Here is a 20931-nt window from a genome sequence, read left to right on the forward strand (position 1 = left end):
TATATATATATATATATAATTCCTTAAAGTTTTCTTCTAGGAAATTAATAAGTTATAAAATTTGTTCACTCATACGTTCATTTATTCAATAGATATTAATGCTTATGTATTTAGCACTGTCCTATATTGAAATTAAGAAAATGGAAGAAATACATGAGTTATCAAGAAGGAAGAAAAAATCTGTCAGAGAATTAACTCAGGAGTTCTGGTCCATCTGGCATGATAGACTCTACAACTTTCAAGGAACAGACCATTCCAATGCAATATCATACACTTATTTCAGAATAGAAAATACAGAAAGCATCCCAATTGATTTTATCACATTAATACAATCCTGAAATAACAAATAATACAAACACAATAGTACAAACAATACAATAAGAAATTTACTGTGGATCTCATAAGAAACACAAAAGTTACATATCAGCATTAAATACTATCCAGCACTACACAGGTACTAAGCAATTAACCTACAAGCAAGCCTGGTCTGCTCTAGATATATAATAGTAACAAATTTAGTAATACATAAAACTATGTGAGTTTGGTACCAAATTGGATATAAGACTAAGTTGCCTATTACTAGTATTTCTTGATGGTACAGCCAATGAACTAATTTTATAAAGGGTGGGGAAGGGAGACAGTAGTATAACTCTCTGGAAGGAAACAATTACCAACCTAGTATTCCTTATCTGAAATGTTTAGGACCAAAAGTGTTTCAAATTTCAGATTTTTTGAGTTTGGAATATTTGCTTTGGATACTGCCAGCATCCCAAAACCAAAAACCCAAATCCAAATGCTCCAATGAGTACTTTCTTTGTACATCATGTTGGCACTCAGAAAGCTTCAGTTTTGGGGGATGCTTCACTTGTATCATCATTTCCGGAATGTATGATTATAAGTCTGGAATAATTAGCGTGAATATCAACTGAAAAGCAAAGAGTTCAGTCAAGGAGTCAGTTAGAATCAAATTTAATAAATAGCTGCCATTTATATGAAGAAAACTATAATATAAGCAGGAGCTATAGAATGTTCCTCAGTGAGACGGCTCACTATTACAAAGATCTTCCTTTGCTAGCAGAGCAGCCGGTTTGTCCCAGTATCCATTCTTTTCTCACATGATTCACATCCTCAGGAAAAGATACTGATGAGTTTTAGCCAATCATGATAATCCATTTTTCTTCCCAAGGACTGGGTAGAAATGGCATGTAACCCAATTCTAACCAGTAAGAAGTAAGGATAAATCTACTTGGAGACTTCTAGGAGAGATTACCTTGATCCTATGAGAAACATCAAAGAAGTCTCCTTTTCCTCTGGACACTGTCATTTCTGGATGAGATTCCTGGGAATTGCTATAGTTTCACGTTTCAACCACCAGGGGAGCATGGGAAAAAAATACATGAGTGAGGAAAGATGGAAAGAGCCTGTTCCTTCATGATTTCAATGAATCACATTATCAACTAACTCAACAGCCTACTCCCTGTCGCTGAACTGCCACAGTTACTTGACATAAATGTCCTTACTGTTAAACCTAATTTAGATGAAATTTCTGCTCTTTGCAGTCAAAGATGTGCTAACTTATTCAGATGGCAATCTCCTCAAACTAATTTGTAAATATAATGCAAATCTGATTAATTCAGTTTCAAGGCACTTTAGGAACTTGAAAAAATAATTCTAAAATTCATGTGAAAACAGTGAAATGTGGGAAGGAATTGTGCAAAGGAAGCATGTGTCAACTGTCCTACCATATAACTCAAATATATAATTCAAACAATGTATATACTGTTATAAAACTCATCAGATAAATACATCAGAATGGAAAACCCCAAAAGAAACCCAAGTATATACTAATTAGTACATACAGATTACTATCTGTAAGAAGACAGTCACCAGCTTCACACCAAAATAAATTCCAGATATACTAAGTTAAATTAAAAATGTTTAGAAATAAAAGGAGAAAAATAGAAAATTATAAGGAAAGATGAGTGAGGATGCATATGATTTCAAAGCTTGAAAAATACTTCTAAGCATTAAGCTCCAGAAGAGCAGGGACTTTTACCTTACTTGCTGCTATTCAAATCCTAGAATACCTGGCACAGAACAGCTACTCAGTATGTATTAAAGATGAATAAAAGCAAAGGAAATTAGAAATGAATTCTGATCTAATTCTGAAAAGATTACTCATGCAAGTAATAAACATGCCCTAAAATAAATACATATTATGATTCATTTATATGATTTTAATTTTTTTTGAGATAGGGTCTCTCTCTACTGCCTGCGCTGAAGGACAGTGGCACTATGATAGCTCACTGCAGCCTCGACCTCTTGGGCTCAAGTTATCCTCCTGCCTCAGTCTCCTAAGTAGCTGGGACCACAGGCATGTGCCACCGTGCCCAGGTAATTTTTTTATTTTTTGAAGAGACAGGATCTCACCATGTTGCCCAGTCTGGTCTCAAACTCCTGGGCTCAAGCGATCCTCCCACCTTGGCCTCCCAAAGTGTTGGGATTACAGGCATGAGTCACTGCACCCAGCCTATTTAAATTTTTAAAAGCAATATGCAAAAATTAAATGACACCTTCTTAAGGGACACCGAATAAAACTAAAGAAAAGCAAATGGGCCGGGCATGTTGGCTCATACCTGTAATCCCAGCACTTTGGGAGGCTGAGGTGGACAGATCACCTGAGGTCGGCAGTTCAAGACCGGCCTGACCAACATGGAGAAACCCCGCCTCTACTAAAAATACAAAATTAGCCGGGCGTGGTGGCACATGCCTGTAATCCCAGCTACTCGGGAGGCTGAGGCAGGAGAATCACTTGAACCTGGGAGGTGGAGGTTGCGGTGAGCCGAGATCGTGCCATTGAATGATAGTGACAAGATTAAGGAGAGTATTATCTCAGGTAGGAAGAGCTCCAAAGGTACTGGTAATGCTGGGTCACTTGTCTATTCTCACAATCGTCTTCCGCCTACGCCCACCCACCCCCGCCCCAAGACAGGGTCTTGCTCTGTCACCCAGGCTGGAGCACAGTGGTGGGACCTCAGTTCACTGCAACCTCCACCTCCCAGGCTCAAGAGATTCTCACCTCAGCCTCCCAAGTAACTAGGACTACAGGTGCGCAACACCACGCCCAGATAATTTTTGTAAACATGGGGTTTTGCCACATTGCCAGGGCTGGTCTTGAATACCTGACCTCAAGTGATCCTCCCACCTTGGCCTCCCAAAGTGCTGGGATTACAGGCGTGAGCCACTGTGCCTCACCAATTCTCATAATTCTTTATACAAATGTTAATTTCACATTCCCTTTTTATTAGAAAAAAAAACCACTCTATAAACACAAATCAGGAGGAAAACCCAAGAGACAAAGGATTAATATTTTTACAATAAAGCTCCGATAAAAGATAAACCTCTCAGCACCCTAAGACATGGTGAGAAAAAAAAAGATAAACCTCACTGTTTATCAAAGAAATGCTAGATAATGCATCAAGGCCGTATCATCAAGCTAACAAAGATTATAAAAATTAATGAGTTTTGGGAAGGAGGACATAGCCTTATCACAATAATAAAACCACTAACAAACTCTTTTTGAGCAGCTACAATGTATTATTCTAAGTACTTTTTATCTATTAACTCATTCCACCTTCCTAAAGGTCCTATGCATATTACTCTTAATCCCATACTGAAGAAAAAGCACACAGGGATTAAGTAATTTGACTAAAGTCACAAAGCACATAAATAGCCAGACCAGGAAATGTAAATTAACACAGTTCTTTCAATGGCAATTTGGCAATAATCATCAACAACCTTAAAATGTGCTACTCTTGACTTGGAAATCTCAGTGCTAAGAAGCCACTTTAAAAAAACAGGTTTGGACACTATCTTGATGCCCAATAACAGATTTACCATTCTGAACTGAACACATACATTCCTCTCCACTCCTTCCCCAAATACCACTAAAATGAAAGTTACAGGATGAAAAAGATGTAATGCAGCTGGGCGTGGTGGCTCACGCCTGTAATCCCAACACTTTGGGAGGCTGAGGCAGGTGGATCGCCTGAAGTCAGGAGTTCGAGACCAGGCAAGCCAACATGGTGAAACCCCATCTCTACTAAAAATACAAAATTAGCTGGGTGTGGTAGCTCACGCCTGTAATCCCAGCTACTCAGGAGGCAGAGGCATGAGAATTGCTTAAACCCAGGAGGCAGAGCTTGCAGTGAGCCAAAATCGAGCCACTGCACTCCAGCCTTGGCGACAGAGTGAGACCCCATCTCAACGAAAACAAACAAAAAAGGAAGATGAAGACTGAATGCCTATGGCCAGCCATGCCAATAAAAAGTGAGCCAACATGAACTAGAACATTAGGAAAGCTTATGAATTGAAGAAAGCAAATAGTATATAAAAGTGAAGAATCTGACATACACATAACAAACGGAGCGGAAGCAAAACGTACACAAAAGGAAATGTAATTGTGTAATCATGTTACTTGGCTCAGCAGCTAACACTATTCATACACTCATAGACACAACCAGAAATTGCACTAAATATTCACTTTCCCATAAATCAACAGATTCTGAAAATAATGAATTAGGAAATAGCAATTTATATTACTGAGAAATGTGAAGGTAAATACCAGAGGAAGCTGGTTTAAGAGCTGAAAATAGGGGCCAGGCGCTGTGGCTCATGCCTGTAATCCCAGCACTTTGGAAGGCCGAGGTGGGCGGATCACGAGGTCAGGAGATCACTGGCTAACACGGTGAAACCCCGTCTCTACTAAAAATACAAAAATAGCTCAGCGTGGTGGCGGGCGCCTGTAGTCCCAGCTACTTGGGAGGCCGAGGCATGAGAATCACTTGAACCCAGCAGGCAGTGGTTGCAGTGAGCCAAGATTGCACCATTGCACTCCTGGTGACAGAGCGAGACTCCATCTCAAAAAAATAAAATAAAATAAAAAAATTAAAAAAATAGATGGAGTGAGGTGAGGTAGCAAGAAAATGCTCTCTTAAATTAAGCTTTGTACTATTAATATTATTTGACTTTTTATACTAATAGATAACATTGGAAATTAAAAAGAAAAATATAAATTTGTGCAAAATTATAGAATACTCAGAGAAACACAAATAAAATATAAATTCCCTATAAACCTACCAACCAAAGAGAATCACTGCCTATATTTTGATATCTATCATTAAGCCTTTGTTCCATTCCTATCATTGATCTACATACTAACTATACTGTTTTGTAACCAAAGTTTTCACTTAATTTTTTATGGGCATTTCCTCAGTAAGTACATATATATTTACAACATAGGTAACAAAATAATTACCCTAGAGCAAGGTTTTATGTAAGTAATGTAATTTTACGTAATTAAGTAATGCTCTCCTGGGATAGAGATAGTTGTGTCAATAAAAAGCACATAAATTTGATAATGGATTTGCTTTGTGCAAAACTGAATAGGTAGGAATTTATTTCTTTTCTAGAAAAAATAAGATGAAGAATCATGTAACACATTTTCTATACTGCACACCTAGTAAAATGTAAAAATAATATTTATAATAGAAATTAGTTTGCTCTATCCAACAAGAATTCCTTTGCCTGGAAAAAAAAAAAAGTGTTTTCACAATATCTTACTAAATTTTTAAAACTCAGGTTACAAAGTGGGATATACAGTATCATCCCAAATTTATTTCTTAAAATGTAACCTGAAAAGCCGTAGTAAAAAACAGTAGCTCTTTCTTAGTAGTATGATTATAGATGATCTTTACTTCTTGGTGCTTTTCTCAGTTTTCTTCAGTGTTTACTGGAATTACTTTTTGAGTCAGGAAATACAGCTTTACACTCCTAAGAAACCATAGAAAGATAGCAAAGGTGTAAATAGTTCAGAAGTGACTTACTTGACAGCTAGACTTGTTTTTACACCTCTTGTAGATTTCCTCAAAGCACTTCCACACTGCACTGAAACTGGATTTACTTGTTGGTCTTTCTTGGGTCTTTTGTTCTTTCATTCAGTAATTACTGAGTCTCTATTATGTGCCAGGCACTGTTCTAGGCACCGAGGATTTAGCAGTGAGCATAATGGATGAAGTGTCTATCCTCCTTTGATAAGGAAGACAAAGACTAAACATTTTTAAACAAAAACATACTTTTAGTGGAGAAACAAACACAAGCACACAACACACACACCTCTACTTTCAAGTGTGATGAAGAAAAGTAAAGGAAAGAGGAGTAGAGCAATAGTAAGGTGGGAAGAGATGATAATTTTAGTGAGGAGAGGACTCTGAGGAAGTGCTATTTGAGCAGAGACCTGAGTGAAGTATGGGAGTTGGCCAGGAAAAGGTGAGAACAGTCTAGGTAGAGGGAATATCAAGCAAAGAGGCCTTGAGGCGGCACTGAGCTTGGAATGTGCCAGAATAAGACCAGTGTGGTGAGACTGGAACGAGCGAGGGGAGAGCAGCAGATGGCGTGGAAGAGGTGGGTGGGCCCAGGTCATAAGCACCTTACAGGTCCACGCAGGGAGTCTAAATTTATTCTAAAGGTGATACAAAGGTACTGAGGTCTTGAAACAGTGATAGCCTGGACCAAAGCAGTAGGGTAACGGGATGAGATGTGGTCAGTATGGATATATTTTGATGGCTGATCCAATATAACTTGCTGATGGATTAGATACGAGGAATGAGGAAGAAATCATGGACAATTCTTAGGTTCTTGGCCAAAGCAACTAAATGAGTAGTGTGCCATTTACAAATCTGGGGCTGACTGGTGAAGAAACAAGTCGTGAGCGGCAAAACTGAAGAGATCTATTTTGGACATGGGAAGTATGAGATGACCATTAGACTTCAAGTCAAGATGTCGGGTAGGCAATCATAATCATAAGTCTGCCATTTGGGGGCAAGTTGGGGCTGAAAGTGTAAATGTAATATTTAAAAGTATGGAACTAAAAGATATCTCCTAGGTGTGGGGGCAGAGAGAAAACAGAATAGGACTGAAAACAGCCCTAAGGCCTGCCAACATTAAGAGGTAGGGAAGTCTGTTCACCTCACTGGAGAGACCAGTGAGGCATCCCAGAAGCCAAGTGAAAGTATTTTCAGTAGGAGACAGTGACCCCAGTTAAAGCTGCTGATGAGTAAATTAAGGATTGACAAGTAACCATTGGATTTGGTGACTCTGATAAAGGTAGCTTCAGTGGAGTGATGAAAACAAAAAAATTGGTGTACAGTGATCCCTCCTAATCCACAGTTTCATTTTCTGGGGTTTCAGTTATCTGCAGTCAACCATGGTCCGAAAAATATTAAATGAAAAATTCCAGAAATAATCCATAAGTTTTTAAATTGCATGCCATTCTGGGTAGCATGATGAAATCTTGCCCTGTCACACTCCATCCTGCTCAGGACGTGAATCACCTCTTTGTCCAGTGTACCCAAGTTGTATACGGCACCTGACCTCAATCACTTAGCAGCAGTCTCAGTTATCAGATCAACTCACAGTGTCGCAGTACTTGTGCTCAAGCAATCCATATTTTACATAATGGCCCCAAAGTGTAAGAGTAGTGATACTGGCAATTTGGATATGACAAAGAGAAGTCATAGAAAGTTCTCAATAAGAAAAAAAAAACAAAACTGTATGCTGAGGTTGATAAGATCTACAATAAGAATGAATCTTCTGTCTGTGACACTGTTAACAGTATATAGTTATAATTGTTCTATAAGTTATTGTTAATCTCTTACTGTGCCTAACTTACAAATTAAACTTTATCATAGGTACATATGTATAAGAAAAAAACACAGTGTATTAGAATTCGTTTCAGGCATCTGCTGGGGGTCTTGGAACATATCCCCCATGGATAATAGGGGACTACTGTCTGTTCAAGAGAGAGGTAGAAGACAATTAGGTACAGAAGAGTTGACTGCTGTATCCCTACCATCTTGATAGCTCTTGGTATAGAGTAGGTATTGAATAAATGTCAAATCTGAAAATTCTCAATACCTCAACCCAAATTAAGAAACCCAAAATGGTGCAGAGCTAGAGAACTTCCTGCTCATCCAGTTCTATTCCTAGCCTCTAGAATGAGTGAGGATGAATTGCAAAAACATGAGCTTTTTTTCTCTTCTTTCTTAATTTGCTGTATATCTAGGGCTAAAATGTAATAAGCATTTTGATTGGTAGCTGAACTAAGAGATAATAAAAGAAAAACCTTCTTCTTCTGCTCCCCGATTTTCCATAAGTTATATGTAACTAAAAGTTAACAGATAAATTATGAACATGTCACCAAGGGGTTAAAAAAAAAAAAAAACCCCAAAACAGCAAAATTTTAAAAAAAACATTTTTTTCCAAAACTTCTGCTGATACCTTAAAGATAGGTAACTTTCCCTCTTCCCAACTTAGGTCTCTTTCCATTTCTCAAAGTGTAAAGTAAAGCCTTTTGTGGAGAAAAGGCGATGCCCAGATAATGGGTTTCCTACCTGACATAATGTCTTCTGCTAACTCCTTTTCTCTTTCAATTTTTTCCTCTAGAGTTGAAATGCAGAATTCATAGCCAGCAATAGCAAATTCCTGTCTGTAAAGCAAAATCAATAATCAGCCATTTACCTTTTCTTCTTTTTTTTTTTTTTTTTTTTTGCCGTTGAGATGCAGTTTCGCTCTTGTTGCCCAGGCTGGAGTGCAATGGCGCGACCTCAGCTCAGAGCAACCTCCACCTCCTGGGTTCAAGCGATTCTCCTGCCTCAGCTCTCGAGTAACTGGGATTCCAGGTGTCCGCCACCATGCCCAGCTAATTTTTCTATTTTTAGTAAAGACAGAGTTTCTCCATGTTAGTCAGGCTGGTCTCGAACTCCTGACCTTAGGTGATCCACCTGCCTCGGCCTCCCAAAGTGGTGGAATTACAAACATGAGCCACCGCGCCCGGCCCATTTACCTTTTCATAAATTCCTTTTTTATCTTCATTTTTCCAGCTCAGTTTAAACATTATCAGTAAAGGAAGTGTAAAATGGGAAGAGGGAACTTTGTTTAAAGTCTAAGGAGTGTCAAATCTGTCATTTCTCAAAGTAGTTAAAAGTCATCCATTTAATATAACTTAAGACACAAAAAGCTAGGAATGCTGCCCTAATTTTAATAACTGACATAGCCAGCGGTCTTCATCATCTCCCACTAACAGATGGTCTCCAGTGAATCGGTTTCTCCATGTGCGAAAGTCTTACCCCTGTTCAAAGTAATACTACCCTGAACAGAGGTTCAGGCCACCCTGCAGTGAGGATTCCAACTGTTGACCTCATACAGCTTCTGAAGAGCTTTAGTCATTTTATATTTATTTCAAGCTGTAGGTCTCTGACAAAAGTTTCTTTTGCAGAAATGCAACTCCTAGCTGTGGCAATAGAAGTCATTTAACCCAACTCGGTAGCCCTGGACCCTCAATCAACTGGAGAGGGTTCAGTTAACCCAAGCAGGCTAGCTGACTTTTTACAGAGATGCAGAGGAAATGTGACAGAAATCCCTTCTCCATTTAGGAAGTCAGTTTTGGTTCTTTTTCTTCGGTTTTGGCTCTAGTTTCTTACAGAAGTGGCACTAAAAGCTCATCTTTTCTCTAGTGCTTTGCCAGGGGAGAACTTACGACCCTACTGTTCTGCTCTGTTCTCAGAAGAACAGAAGCAGCCCCTTCCTTCCCTAGACTCAAAACTTGGCGAGGGCCCTCTCCAGCCATAACACAGGGCAAGTAGATGCTGACCACAAGATGCTTCCAATTAAAGCAAGAGGTCCACAAACAATTCCCCTCCTAACTTACATCAGCCTTTCGAAGCCTCAGATCTGGCCATGTCTTTTCTAGTCTCATGCTTGTCTTAATAAAACAAAATAAAAAGTACAGTATACCATATAACTTAGAGGCTGTTACTAGCTTTCACGTCTATAAGACTATGAATTTGTCTTACTGAACGTTTATTAGCCCCGGGCTTCTTCTTACCCTAGGAGTTCATACCCAATCAAGAACTAGGCATGTTGGTTACAACTCCAAGGAAGAATGACCAAGCTGCAGTGTTCTCTGGCATAGGCCAAGCTCAAAGCTCCTCAAAAGACGTGAAGTCAAAGGCTCTAGGAAGCTCTAGCCTATCTAGTGTCCAATCAAAATGCAAGGAGACTCTGCAGGTCCTGATGAGAACAAAGGAGCTGATGAGTAGGACAGCAGGGACCAGTGCCAGGGCCTGGTCTCGGTAAGCACCCTTTCTACAGCATCAGGCTCCGTGTCACTCCAAACCTCTCGCACCAACTTCTGCACCACTAAAACCCTAAGTGAAGCTAGTCTTAAGTCTCTCCCTAAATTCACCCCAAATACAACTCTCTAGGAGTTCTCTGCTTACATCCTAGATGCTTCATCTTTGAACTCTATTTATACCAGCAAAATGGCCTCTTCAGAGTATTAATATATTATCCCCAGCAGCTTTCACACTGCTCTTTCCTCTTCTAAAAAAGTTAAACTAAAGTTCTAATTCTAACTTCCCTTCCCACTTCAAGCAGCAACAGAAAACTTAGTTAGCTTTGTCACAGGGCAGCCAGAGATGCTGTGTGCCCCACTAGGCAGGCTACTGGAAACAGGAGGGGCAAACTGGAAAAGACTGACAATTCCAAAGATGAGGGATAGAACACTTTTTGAGTGTGGCACCCAATTTCTGGGAGACCCAGATGACCAGCAGGCAATGAATATTATGTAACATCCCAGAGTCAAAGTTTTCTGCCCACAGTCCTACTCCCTGGCTGCCGTACTTACCTATTCTGTGCAGCATAGATACTGGCCAGCTTTAGGGAAATTTCAATTATGGCATTGTCCTCCTGTGAGAGAAAGAGAATGTAGGGAATTCATAACAAGTAAAATATTCTCATGGATTATTTCAGATCAACTTCCAGACTGATGGTGGCCTCAAAGCCACAGTCTTTATTCTTTTAGCATGATTAGCCAACTGTGAATTCCTTGGCGAACATGCTGTTGCATTTAGTGAAAGAATGTCTACTTGTATACAGATCTCAGAAGGGAAACTCCACCTTTCCTGACCAAAGCGTATGGTGGGGCTAGCAGGAGTTTTCAGCAGACAAGACTGTTCTGAAAACTGCTTCAGTGAGGGGCCAATACTAGGCAATGTCCTTACCTGCTTCATGCCCCCTCCAAGGAGGTGACTCATTGTTGCTTTAAAAAGTTGTTCAGCCTAAAAGCATAAGAAAAGATTTTCTTTTAATTGGGACCCATTATATATATATGGCCCCAGATTCTAAGTACCAATCTGATGCATCATTCCTTGTAAAGCCCATATACTCACACACATGCACACTCACACACAGAAAAGTACCCTTTTGAAGGGAAAACAGATCAAAATATCAGGATCCCCAACATCCTCTATGTACCTTAAACTACTCTCTGATGAGCAGAAAACAACCTCAGAGATTAACTTCTTATCCAAACCCACTGTGGCAGAGACTACAAACTGTCTCCTAATAGTCATTCTGCTTCTCTATCTTTTTGATTACAGAGTCCCCTCAATTTAGCCTGGGAAACATGGTGAAACCCCATCTCTACAATAAATAAATAAATAAATAAATAAATAAATAAATAAACAAACAAATAAATAAGAAAATTAGCCAGGTGTTGTGGCACACGCCTGGGAAACATGGTGAAACCCCGTCTCTACAATAAATAAACAAACAAACAAATAAATAAATAAATAAAATTAGCCAGGTGTTGTGGCACACGCCTGGAGTCCCAGCTACTCAGGAGGCTGAGGTGGGAGGATCAACTGAGCCTGGGAGGTCGAGGTTGCAGTCGGCCGTGATCAAGCCACCACACTCCAACCTGGGCAACAGATCAAGACCTTATCTTAAAAAAAAACATTCAGCCAATTTTAGCAGATTGGACACCCTGAAGTTAGATATGGTCATATGATAAAATTTAGGCCAAGGGATGCAGGCAGAAAGAACATGAACTTCTAAATCATATTTTATAAGGAAGCTGCTCACAGTCCATCTTCTCCTGCTTCCTGCAGGCTGGAGGTGAGTCAGCTCACCCAGGCAGATGAGGGCTTATCTTAGAAGGAACCTGGACTTATGGATCAGAGAGCAAAGGTGCCTATGTCTGTCTTCAGTCTTTAACCTATCTCTGGACTAACACAATAAAGAGAAATACATTTGTATCTTGTTTGAGTCACTATATTCTGGGGTCTCTTTGTTATAGCAGCTTATCCTGTACCCTTACTATCACAGTACCCTTGAAGCTACTCCTTCACAAATTCAAGATATTGCAAAGTAATTTACTTACATTTTCAAGCTGACCCCGTATAAATGCTAAGTTGGCCATCTGAAAGCAAATTACAGATTGTTTTTCAGTTTAGACTACTGTGTTCCTTCTTATCTCAAAACTTTAAAATTCCCTTTTGCTTTCACCCTCAAAATTTAAAAATGTTTAAAATGAAAGGCATGTCACCAATTAATCTGCTAGAAACACAGAACAGCAATCATGTGAGAAGTAAATACTTGCACATACTTTGTTGTTAACAAACCAAATCTAGGTCCACTCATCATTAAAGAAACATGCTAATGATACTGGTTTCTTTTGGTCTGTAATTGAGAGGTCTTATGTCACCCCAAGGGTAAAAAAACTGAAGCCGTGGCCGGGCATGGTGGCTCATGCCTGTAATCTCAGCACTTTGGGAGGCCAAGGCAGGTGGATCACCTGAGGTCAGGGGTTCGAGACCAGCCTGGCCAATATGGTGAAACCTCATCTCTACTACAATACAAAAATTAGCCAGGCATAGTGATGCGCACCTGTAATCCCAGCTACTCGGGAGGGTGAAGCAGAAGAATCGTTTGAACTCATGAGGCGGAGGTTGCAGTGAGCCAAGATCGTGCCACTGCACTGCAGCCTGGGCAACAGAGCAAGGCTCCATCTCAAAACAAAACAAAACGAAACAAAAAAAATAAAACTGAAGCCAAAAGAAAACTCAGTAAAAAAGAAAAGGAGCTTTAGAACATCATGAAAGTCAGGAATATAAATCAGGAGAACTAACAACCCTTCCCTTCCATCCAACCTTCCTCATCAGTGGTTCAGACTGGTTATAAGAGTTACCAGATCATAAGTGTAAGTGATGGCCTTCTTGTTATCAGTCTGATAGGCGAGGCGAAGAGCATCATGCAAAATTAACTCAGCCTCTTCTGGCTCATCTTTCATGATGCTCAACTGAAAAGGGAAGACAAAATAATAGAAAATGAAACATATAGTAGATGCATATGCTACCAGACAGAAGTGTATGCAACTACACATCCCAACTGATAGAAGGAAGCTAACTCATTCATCAGACATTTACTGAATTCCTACTATGTACAAGGCATTGTCTATAGAGGTGACAGGGAGGTCAGCCTCCCTTGCAGCTAGGTGTGGCCATCTGATGAAGTTTTGGCCAAGAGACACAGGCAGAAGGAATGTTATCTTACAACATATTTTATAAGGAAGCTGCTTGTCCTCCATCCTCTAATTTCTTGCAGGCTGGAGGTGACCATATAGGACAAGTAAGCTTAATTACAACTAATGATAAGAGCTATAAAGATGACAGAAAGGAATGATAAGGGGTCTCCTCCAAATGGGACTTAGGGAAGCCTTCCAAGGAAGTGACAGCTAAACTGAGATATGGAAGGATGAGAATGAGTCAACCAAATAAGGACCTGGGGAGAACAATGACTCAAACAGAGGGTAGAAAATGAGTGAAGTCCCTACAAGTTGAAGAGAATGGTTTTGGGGAAGAAATGCAAAGAAACAGATGTGAAGGGAGGATGGTGAGCTAGAGGATTACTGCCAAACGGGTGGGCAAGGTATGCTGGTTTAGATCATGTGGGGTGTTGCAAGCCATGGCAAGGAGTTTGTATTTTATCATAAATGCAGTGGGTAGCCATTCAGAGCTTTCAGGCAAGGAGATGGTATGATCCAATTTACTTTTTTTTTTTTTTCTGGTTGCTTTGGTTTCTGCATGGAGAATAGATTGCAAGGGGACAGGAGGCTAGGAAAGACTACTGGAGCATAGTTGGTGGCAATGGTGGTTTGCACTAGGGTGACAGCAAAGGAGATACAGAAAAGGGGAAAGATTTGAGACATATTTTGCATTTGTTGGCAACAGGACTTGTTGCTGAACTCTAAGTGCATTGGAAGGCAATGGTAACGTACCACAAGTTTTAAGAATGACTGAGGTTTTTTAGGCTGAAAAACTGATGATAGTTAAGATGGTGAAAGCACATGTTGAGGAGGCATTAAAGATCGAGTTTAGTTTTGGGCATGTTAAATCTGAGAGGCAGGTAAGGTACCAAAGTGCAGATGGCATGTCAGTAGCACACTACAGTCTGGAAACACAAATATGGACGTTGTTGGCATGAGATAACTTGGGGAAAAGAGGAGAAAAGAAAATAGAAAAGGATGTAGAGAAAGGGAAGAATTCAGAAAGAGAACCGAATAGCATAACCAATACTAAGTTGACATTTTCAGGCCGCTATATACGTGAGAAATTATGTCATTTCAGGTAGGCTGGTTAATTGATAAAACAACTACAAAACGTTCCCGGTATTTCGTTTGCATAAAAGCATGATGCCTGGGGCGCCATCTCCATTTGCACTTGACACTGCAGAGGTTTAACTGCAGGCCTTAGAGTCGGGAAAGCCTGGATGGATTCCAATCCCCTCTCTGATGACCCACCTCATTCTTGGCAATTTTACCCGCGGAGCCTCCATCCACTCTTCGGCGAGGCGGAGAGAATAATGCGCAGCGACAACGCCAAGACCCCGCTCACAAAGGCTACCGCGCTCGGCCGGGCGCAGGGCCCGGAGCCGCCTCACCTTGGCTCGCTTCAGCAGCTGGATGATCTCGGCCTCGGCTTCGTCCGCCCCGTCCTCGGCGGCGGCCCCGTCGGCTCCCTGCTGCTCCTCCTCCTCCTCTGCCGCAGCGGGCCTCGAGAACCAGGCGAGCGCTGCGGGAAGGGGCTCTGAGGTCATCGGGCCCGGCCCGCGCCCCTGTCCCCGCCCGGTCGGCCCCGCCCGGCCCGCGCCCCTCACCTGCCAGCAGCGGCAGCAGGCCTCAGGCCCTGGCCCCGGCGCGTCGCGCGACTTCGGGATGGCGCACCGTTCAGCCTCGGCCCCGCCTTCCCTGGCCAGCCCAGGGAGTCAGGCTCGCGGGAGGCAGGCGTCCCGGCACCGTCCCGCGCGTTCCCGGCGGCGGCCCGGAGAGGCCTGCCGCCCAGACTGCCGCTGAGGAGCCGGTACATGCTCTGGTCCGCGCCGCGTCTCTTGCGCAAGCTGCAGGCCAGGCGCGATCCTGGCCCCCGCCCCCGCGGCGAGCGCCCTCTGGATTGGCCGGGCCCTGACGACTGAGCAGGACATCCTTGCGTCCGCACGCGCGATGACGCGCGTCGACGTCACTCTGTCTAGCCCTGCCCCGGCCGGCGTAGGGATTCTCCGAGGGTAGGAGCCGTCAGCTGGAGCGTCGCGGCGGTCGACCAGTCGTGGAGGGCGTGTCGTGCGACACGATGGCCGCAGTGTTGCCAGCGGTCGTGGAGCAGCTCCTAAGCGAGATGGCCGCGGCGGTGCAGGAGAACGCGCGAAGTACGGGACTGAGGTCGTGTGTAGCTGCGCCGTGGGCGCGAGCCCGGCATCCGGGCACCGCGGGGCCGGGAGGCAGGAGGCGGGGCGTCCGGGCCCGGCCTTGCCTTTTTTCCATGTGGTTTTCTAAACCTCTTGTTCGTAAAAAAGCAACCAAAAAAAAGCGAAATTGGAACAAGTAAAAGTCAAATCGATTCAGGAAATATTTAGGGTACAGCGCAGTTGCAGGAGCCCCTCCATCGGATCGAGTAGGCCAGTGGGGACCGAAGTGCTGAGAGCTGGCTGGGTCCCTGGGAGGGGTTCCCGCCCAGGGGTGGAAGGGACAGGAGCCTACAGTGAGTGATAGAAACGTGGAGTTCTGGATTATTTTAGACGAAATTTGAATTATTAAACTTCTTTTTCTCAAATTCTGATGTTAACATTAAAGTTAATGCTTTCATACACTTTAAAAAGTAGGCCCGGCGCGGTGGCTCACGCCTGTAGTCCCAGCACTTTGGGAGGCTGAGGCAGGTGGATTACCTGAGGTCAGCAGTTCGAGACCAGCCTGGCCAGCATGGTGAAACCTCGTCTCTACTAAAAATACAAAAAATTAGCTGGGCGTGGTGGCGGGCGCCTGTAATTCCAGCTACTCAGGAGACTGAGGCAGGAGAATCGCTTGAACCCGGGAGGCGGAGGTTTCTGTGAGCCGAGATCGCGCCATTGCACTCCAGCCTGGGCAACGAGCGAAACTCCGTCTCAAAAAAAAAAAAAAAAGCATTTTGAGAGCCACAAATCCTAAATGCATATTGCAATCATTGGAGTAAATTTGGGTAGTGTGAAAGCACCATTTTTTTTTCTGACCAGCAGAGGATGCTCTTTGGCTATGCTCGCCAAAATCACTTGAGAGGGGTTGAACTCAAGATGTGTTCAGAGTATGCTAGGATAAGATCAAATCAAATTTGATCTAATCAAAATGCATTGACTAATGAACTACTCTTACGATGTAAAAATGGCCACCTTATAAATAACAGCCATATTAGGCCCCAAAACTGCCACTGCTTATTCAATGTGGATGTCTTTTCTTTTAAAAGTACTGTACTGCATTTTTGAAAGGGTTTATCTTGAGTTACTGTTTTAAGGAACTGAGAAAATAAGCCAACTTTTGTTTTCTCATCTCAGTCAAAATTAAGGAGACTTAAGTATATGTGCTTGAAAGATTAGTGCAGCCAGGTATTCAAACATGCTTGATTCCAAAAAAGATGGGAAAAAAGCCAACTGATGTTAGCTTATACAGTTGTTCTGGGCTCTAAGATTTGATGGCCTGAGGGTTTGGAATACTGTCACTTTAAACAATCATCACCAGAACTGTTCTACTGTTCTGTGTCTGAATAGATTAATCCATACATTGAAAGTAGTTTGGTTTTTTTTTTTGGTTGTTGTTAGGCAGAGTGTTGCTCTGTCTCCCAGGCTGAAGTGCAGTGGCACCATTTTGGCTCACCACAACCTCCACTTCCTGAATTCAAGCGATTCTCCTGCCTCAGCCTTCCAAGTAGCTGGGACTACAGGTGCATGCCACCACACCCAGCTAATTTGTGTATTTTTAGTAGAGACAGGATTTCACCATATTGGCCAGCCTGGTCTTGAACTCCTGACTTTGTGATCCACCCACCTCAGCCTCCCAAAATGCTGGCATTACAGGCAGGAGCCACCGTGCCCAGCCAGTTTTGGGTTTTTTCCCTCCCGCAAGAAGGTTCACAAGACACACTGACAATCCTGAAGGGGGCATAATCATTGCCCCTGACACCCATGGTTCAGACACAGGGACCAATGCTGTTGATTCATGTTTATTTTCAGCAGCCCTGTTTTCTGTCTTTTCAAAAATCTTTGTTCTATTAATGTATAGTTATACACCCTTCCTAACTCCCATTCTTCAGTGGTAATTTTTTTAGATCAAGATTCCAAATTTATACTTGTATGATGATATATAAACTAGTCACAGTGGAACCATGAAGGAAGCTATGATTACTTTTTGTTTTCTTTGTAACTTTTGGATTTCCCTGGAGTTATAACTGTCTTGTTTTTGTTTATTTACTTGTTCAGTTTTTTACATATTTATTCCTACTTTAACCTCACATCCTTTACTAGTGTTCTCAATCTCCCCTCAAGATGTTCGGATGAATGAAGTGTGCTATCAGTTTCACCTTCCTGAAGACATCTCTAGAGCCTTCTGACTTGCTTAATATGGACTGGCTAATCTCTTGGCTGTTTCCTGAGATCTCTCTTCACCATTATTATCTGGGAATTCTCTGTATCTATGTTGGGTGTTATGGTTAGTATATCCTACAGTTTTCTTTTTCTTGGTTTACTACCTTTTTTTTTTTTTGAGACAGTCTCACTGTCACCAAGGCTGATGTGCAATAGCATGATCAAAGCTCACTGTACCTTAGACCTTCTAGCCTCAGATGATCCTCCCACCTCAGCCTCCCAAGTGAGTATCTGGGATTGCAGGTGCACAATACCACGGCTGGCTAGTTTTTTGTATTTTTTTGTAGAGACAGGGTCTTACCATGTTGCCTAGGCTAGACTCGAACTCTGGGGCTCAAGAGATCCACCTACCTTGGTTTCCCAAAGTGCCAGGATTACCGCACCCGGCCCATGTAAATTTTTTTTTTTCTGAGACACGGTCTTGCTCTGTTACTCAGGCTGGAGTGCAGTGGCACAATCATAGCTCACTGCTCCCTCAACTTCCCCAGCTGAAGAGCTCCTCTTGTCTCAGGCTCCTGAATAACTGGTACCACAGGTGTGTACCACCATGCCCAGCTAATTTTTTTATTTTTTGTAGAGACAGGGTTTCACTGTGTTGCCCAGGCTTACTACCTTATTTTATGGCACACATACTCTGCCAGCTTCCTGAAGAGGGGGGCATGAGATGTACTTTTTGAGGCTTTCTTTTCTATTTTTTGAGACCGGGTCTCGCTCTGTTCGCCAGCCTAGAGTACAGTGGCGCAATCACACCTAACGCCCAGCTGATCATTTTATTTTCTGTAGAGACGGGGTCTTCCTTTGTTGCCCGGGCTAGTCTGGAACTCCTGGGCTCAAGCGATCCTTCTGCCTTGGGCTCCCAAAGTGCTGGGATTATAGTTGTGAGCCCCCACACCGGCCCCTTTTTGAGGCTTTTATGTCTAAAAAAGTTGTGGGGTTTTTTTTTGTTTTTTTTTTTTGAGACGGAGTTTCACTCTTGTCACCTAGGTTGGAGTGTAATGGCGCGATCTCGGCTCACCACAACCTCCGCCTCCTGGGTTCAAGGGATTCTCCTGCCTCAGTCTCTCGAGTAGCTGGGATTACAGGCATGCGCCACCATGCCCGGCTAATAGTTTTTGTATTCTTAGTAGAGATACTAAATGTTGGTCAGGCTGATCTTGAACTCCCAACCTCAGGTGATCTGCCCACCTCCGCCTCCCAAAGTCCTGGGATTACAGGCGTGAACCATCTCTCCCAGCTGAAAAAGTTCTTTTTCTACCCTCACACTTAAGTGATTGTTTGTCTAGGTATTGAATTATTTGTTGGAAATATTTCTTCAGACATCTGAAAATATTATTCGACCTCCTGGCTTCTAGTGTTACTCCTGATTTTGGTATGTGACCTTTATTTTCTCTGGAAGTTTGAATGATCTTTTCTTTATAACCAGTGTTCTGAATCTTCCGATAAAGTTTGTTTTTTTCGCTTCACAGTGTGGGCACACCGTGGGCCCTTTCAAGCTAGAAATTCATGTCCTTCAGCTGTGGGGAATTTTGAATTATTTGACTGATGAGTTCCCTCCATCTGTTTTCTCTGTTCTTTCCAGTATTTGTGTAATTAAGTTACTGGATGTCCTCTGTTGTCCTTCTGGTTGACTTACTGTGGCTTCTGTGTTTCTTTTATATATTCTCTACTTCCTAGGAACTTGTCTTCAGCTTTATCTTCCAGATTTTCTGTTGGATTCCTGCTGTCTTTTTTTTTTTTTTTTTTTTAAGAGATGGGGTCTTGCCGGGCACAGTGGCTCATGCCTGTAATCCCAGCATTTTGGGAGGCCAAGGCTGGCAGATCACCTGAGGTCGGGAGTTCGAGACCAGCCTGACCAACATGATGAAACCCCGTCTTTACTAAAAATACAAAATTAGCCGGGCGTGGTGGTACATGCCTATAATCCCAGCTACTCTGTAGGCTGAGGCAGGAGAATCGCTTGAACCTAGGAGGTGGAGGTTGCGGTGAGCCAAGATTGTGTCGTCGCACTCCAGCCTGGGCAACAAGAGCGAAACTCCATCTCAAAAAAAAAAAAGAGAGAGAGACGGGGTCTTACTGTATTGCCCAGGCTGGCCCCAGACTCTTGGTTTCAAGCAGTCTTACTGCCTCAGCTTCCCAAGTAGCTGAAATACAGGGACGTACCATGTATTTTTAATTTATAACTTCTTTTCAGAAGATTTATTTGTTCTTATTATGTCTTCTGCCTGTTTTTGTGCCTGTTTTCTGATTGCATTAACTTTTTTCTAATGATAAAATATTAATAGATGTTTAAAATTTTCTCCTTTCTGCAGTTTTTCCTCTAACTTTCTTCTGTTTGTTTTATTCTGTTTCGTTTTTCCTTTGTTGTCTGGTAACCCTTGGCTGTCTAGTCATATTTCAGAGTGGAAGACTAAAAAGCTTCTTGGAAGCTCTGGGTGGTAGAGGGGCATATGGAATATGAACGTCATTATAGTTGTTCTCACTAGACAATTTAGTTGGGGAAACCATTTCAGTGTCATTCCCACTTCTCTTGGGATATACCCAGGGAAGACTTCCAGTCTCCTGGCTGGAGGGCGAAGGCCTGATTGCTTGTGTTATGGGAGCCATGTTAGGGAAGAGAGCAGGAGATCCTGTTTTCAGTGTGACACCTTGACTTTCACTGTACTTAGTATTTTTCCCTAGTGCAGATAGCCTATGTTTGAACCTCTCCAGAAGATAAACCTAGTCTTTTGCCAGAATGAGGGAAAGGCAGTCACCTAAACCTGTGGAGGGTACTGGGGTGCCACTACTTCTCAAACGTACTTGAAAAGAGTCTTATTTTCATATCCCTGCTTCATCCCCAGTGAAGCTATTTGGTGCCAATTTGTTAGGGTTTGGGGAAGGGGAGAGGTGGATTTTGCAGTGTAACTCAGGCTGGTGCTTGACTCTCCCCATTGCTAGCCTAGGATTCAGTTTTCTTAGGTCTTATAAATCATTTTCTACTCTTCTATCAGCTTCCAGTGTATCATAGCTGTTGTTTCTCCCTGTCCTTCTTATCCTTTGGAATTCATGCTTTTATTTTATTTTATTTTATTTTATTTTTGAGACGGAGTC

General features: G+C 42.3%; 2 protein-coding genes across 5 annotated transcripts in view; one reads left to right on the forward strand and one right to left on the reverse strand.

Annotated features, from left to right (window-relative positions):
- TTC19 (tetratricopeptide repeat domain 19) overlaps positions 1 to 16107 on the reverse strand; it is a 51083-nt gene extending 34976 nt beyond the window's left edge. Inside the window, exons 1-7 of one of the 3 annotated variants that reach the window (XM_017862219.1) lie at positions 15055 to 16107; positions 14839 to 14969; positions 13088 to 13198; positions 12281 to 12319; positions 11121 to 11177; positions 10745 to 10806; positions 8451 to 8545 (exon numbers count right to left, since the gene is read on the reverse strand). In XM_017862219.1, the coding sequence (XP_017717708.1) occupies positions 8451 to 8545; positions 10745 to 10806; positions 11121 to 11177; positions 12281 to 12319; positions 13088 to 13189 (355 nt within the window). In that variant the 5' untranslated portion in view covers positions 13190 to 13198; positions 14839 to 14969; positions 15055 to 16107. The other 2 variants (XM_017862221.1, XM_017862218.1) reach the window with 2 other exon arrangements.
- Positions 15503 to 20931, forward strand: part of ZSWIM7 (zinc finger SWIM-type containing 7) — a 23711-nt gene continuing 18282 nt past the window's right edge. Inside the window, exon 1 of one of the 2 annotated variants that reach the window (XM_017862222.1) lies at positions 15503 to 15616. In XM_017862222.1, coding sequence (XP_017717711.1) covers positions 15525 to 15616 — 92 coding nt within the window. In that variant the 5' untranslated portion in view covers positions 15503 to 15524. The remainder of the gene's footprint in view (positions 15617 to 20931) is intronic. The other variant, XM_017862223.1, reaches the window with a different exon arrangement.

This window comes from Rhinopithecus bieti, unplaced genomic scaffold (assembly GCF_001698545.2).
Source record: "Rhinopithecus bieti isolate Rb0 unplaced genomic scaffold, ASM169854v2 scaffold_63942, whole genome shotgun sequence".
Lineage (NCBI taxonomy): Eukaryota > Metazoa > Chordata > Mammalia > Primates > Cercopithecidae > Rhinopithecus > Rhinopithecus bieti.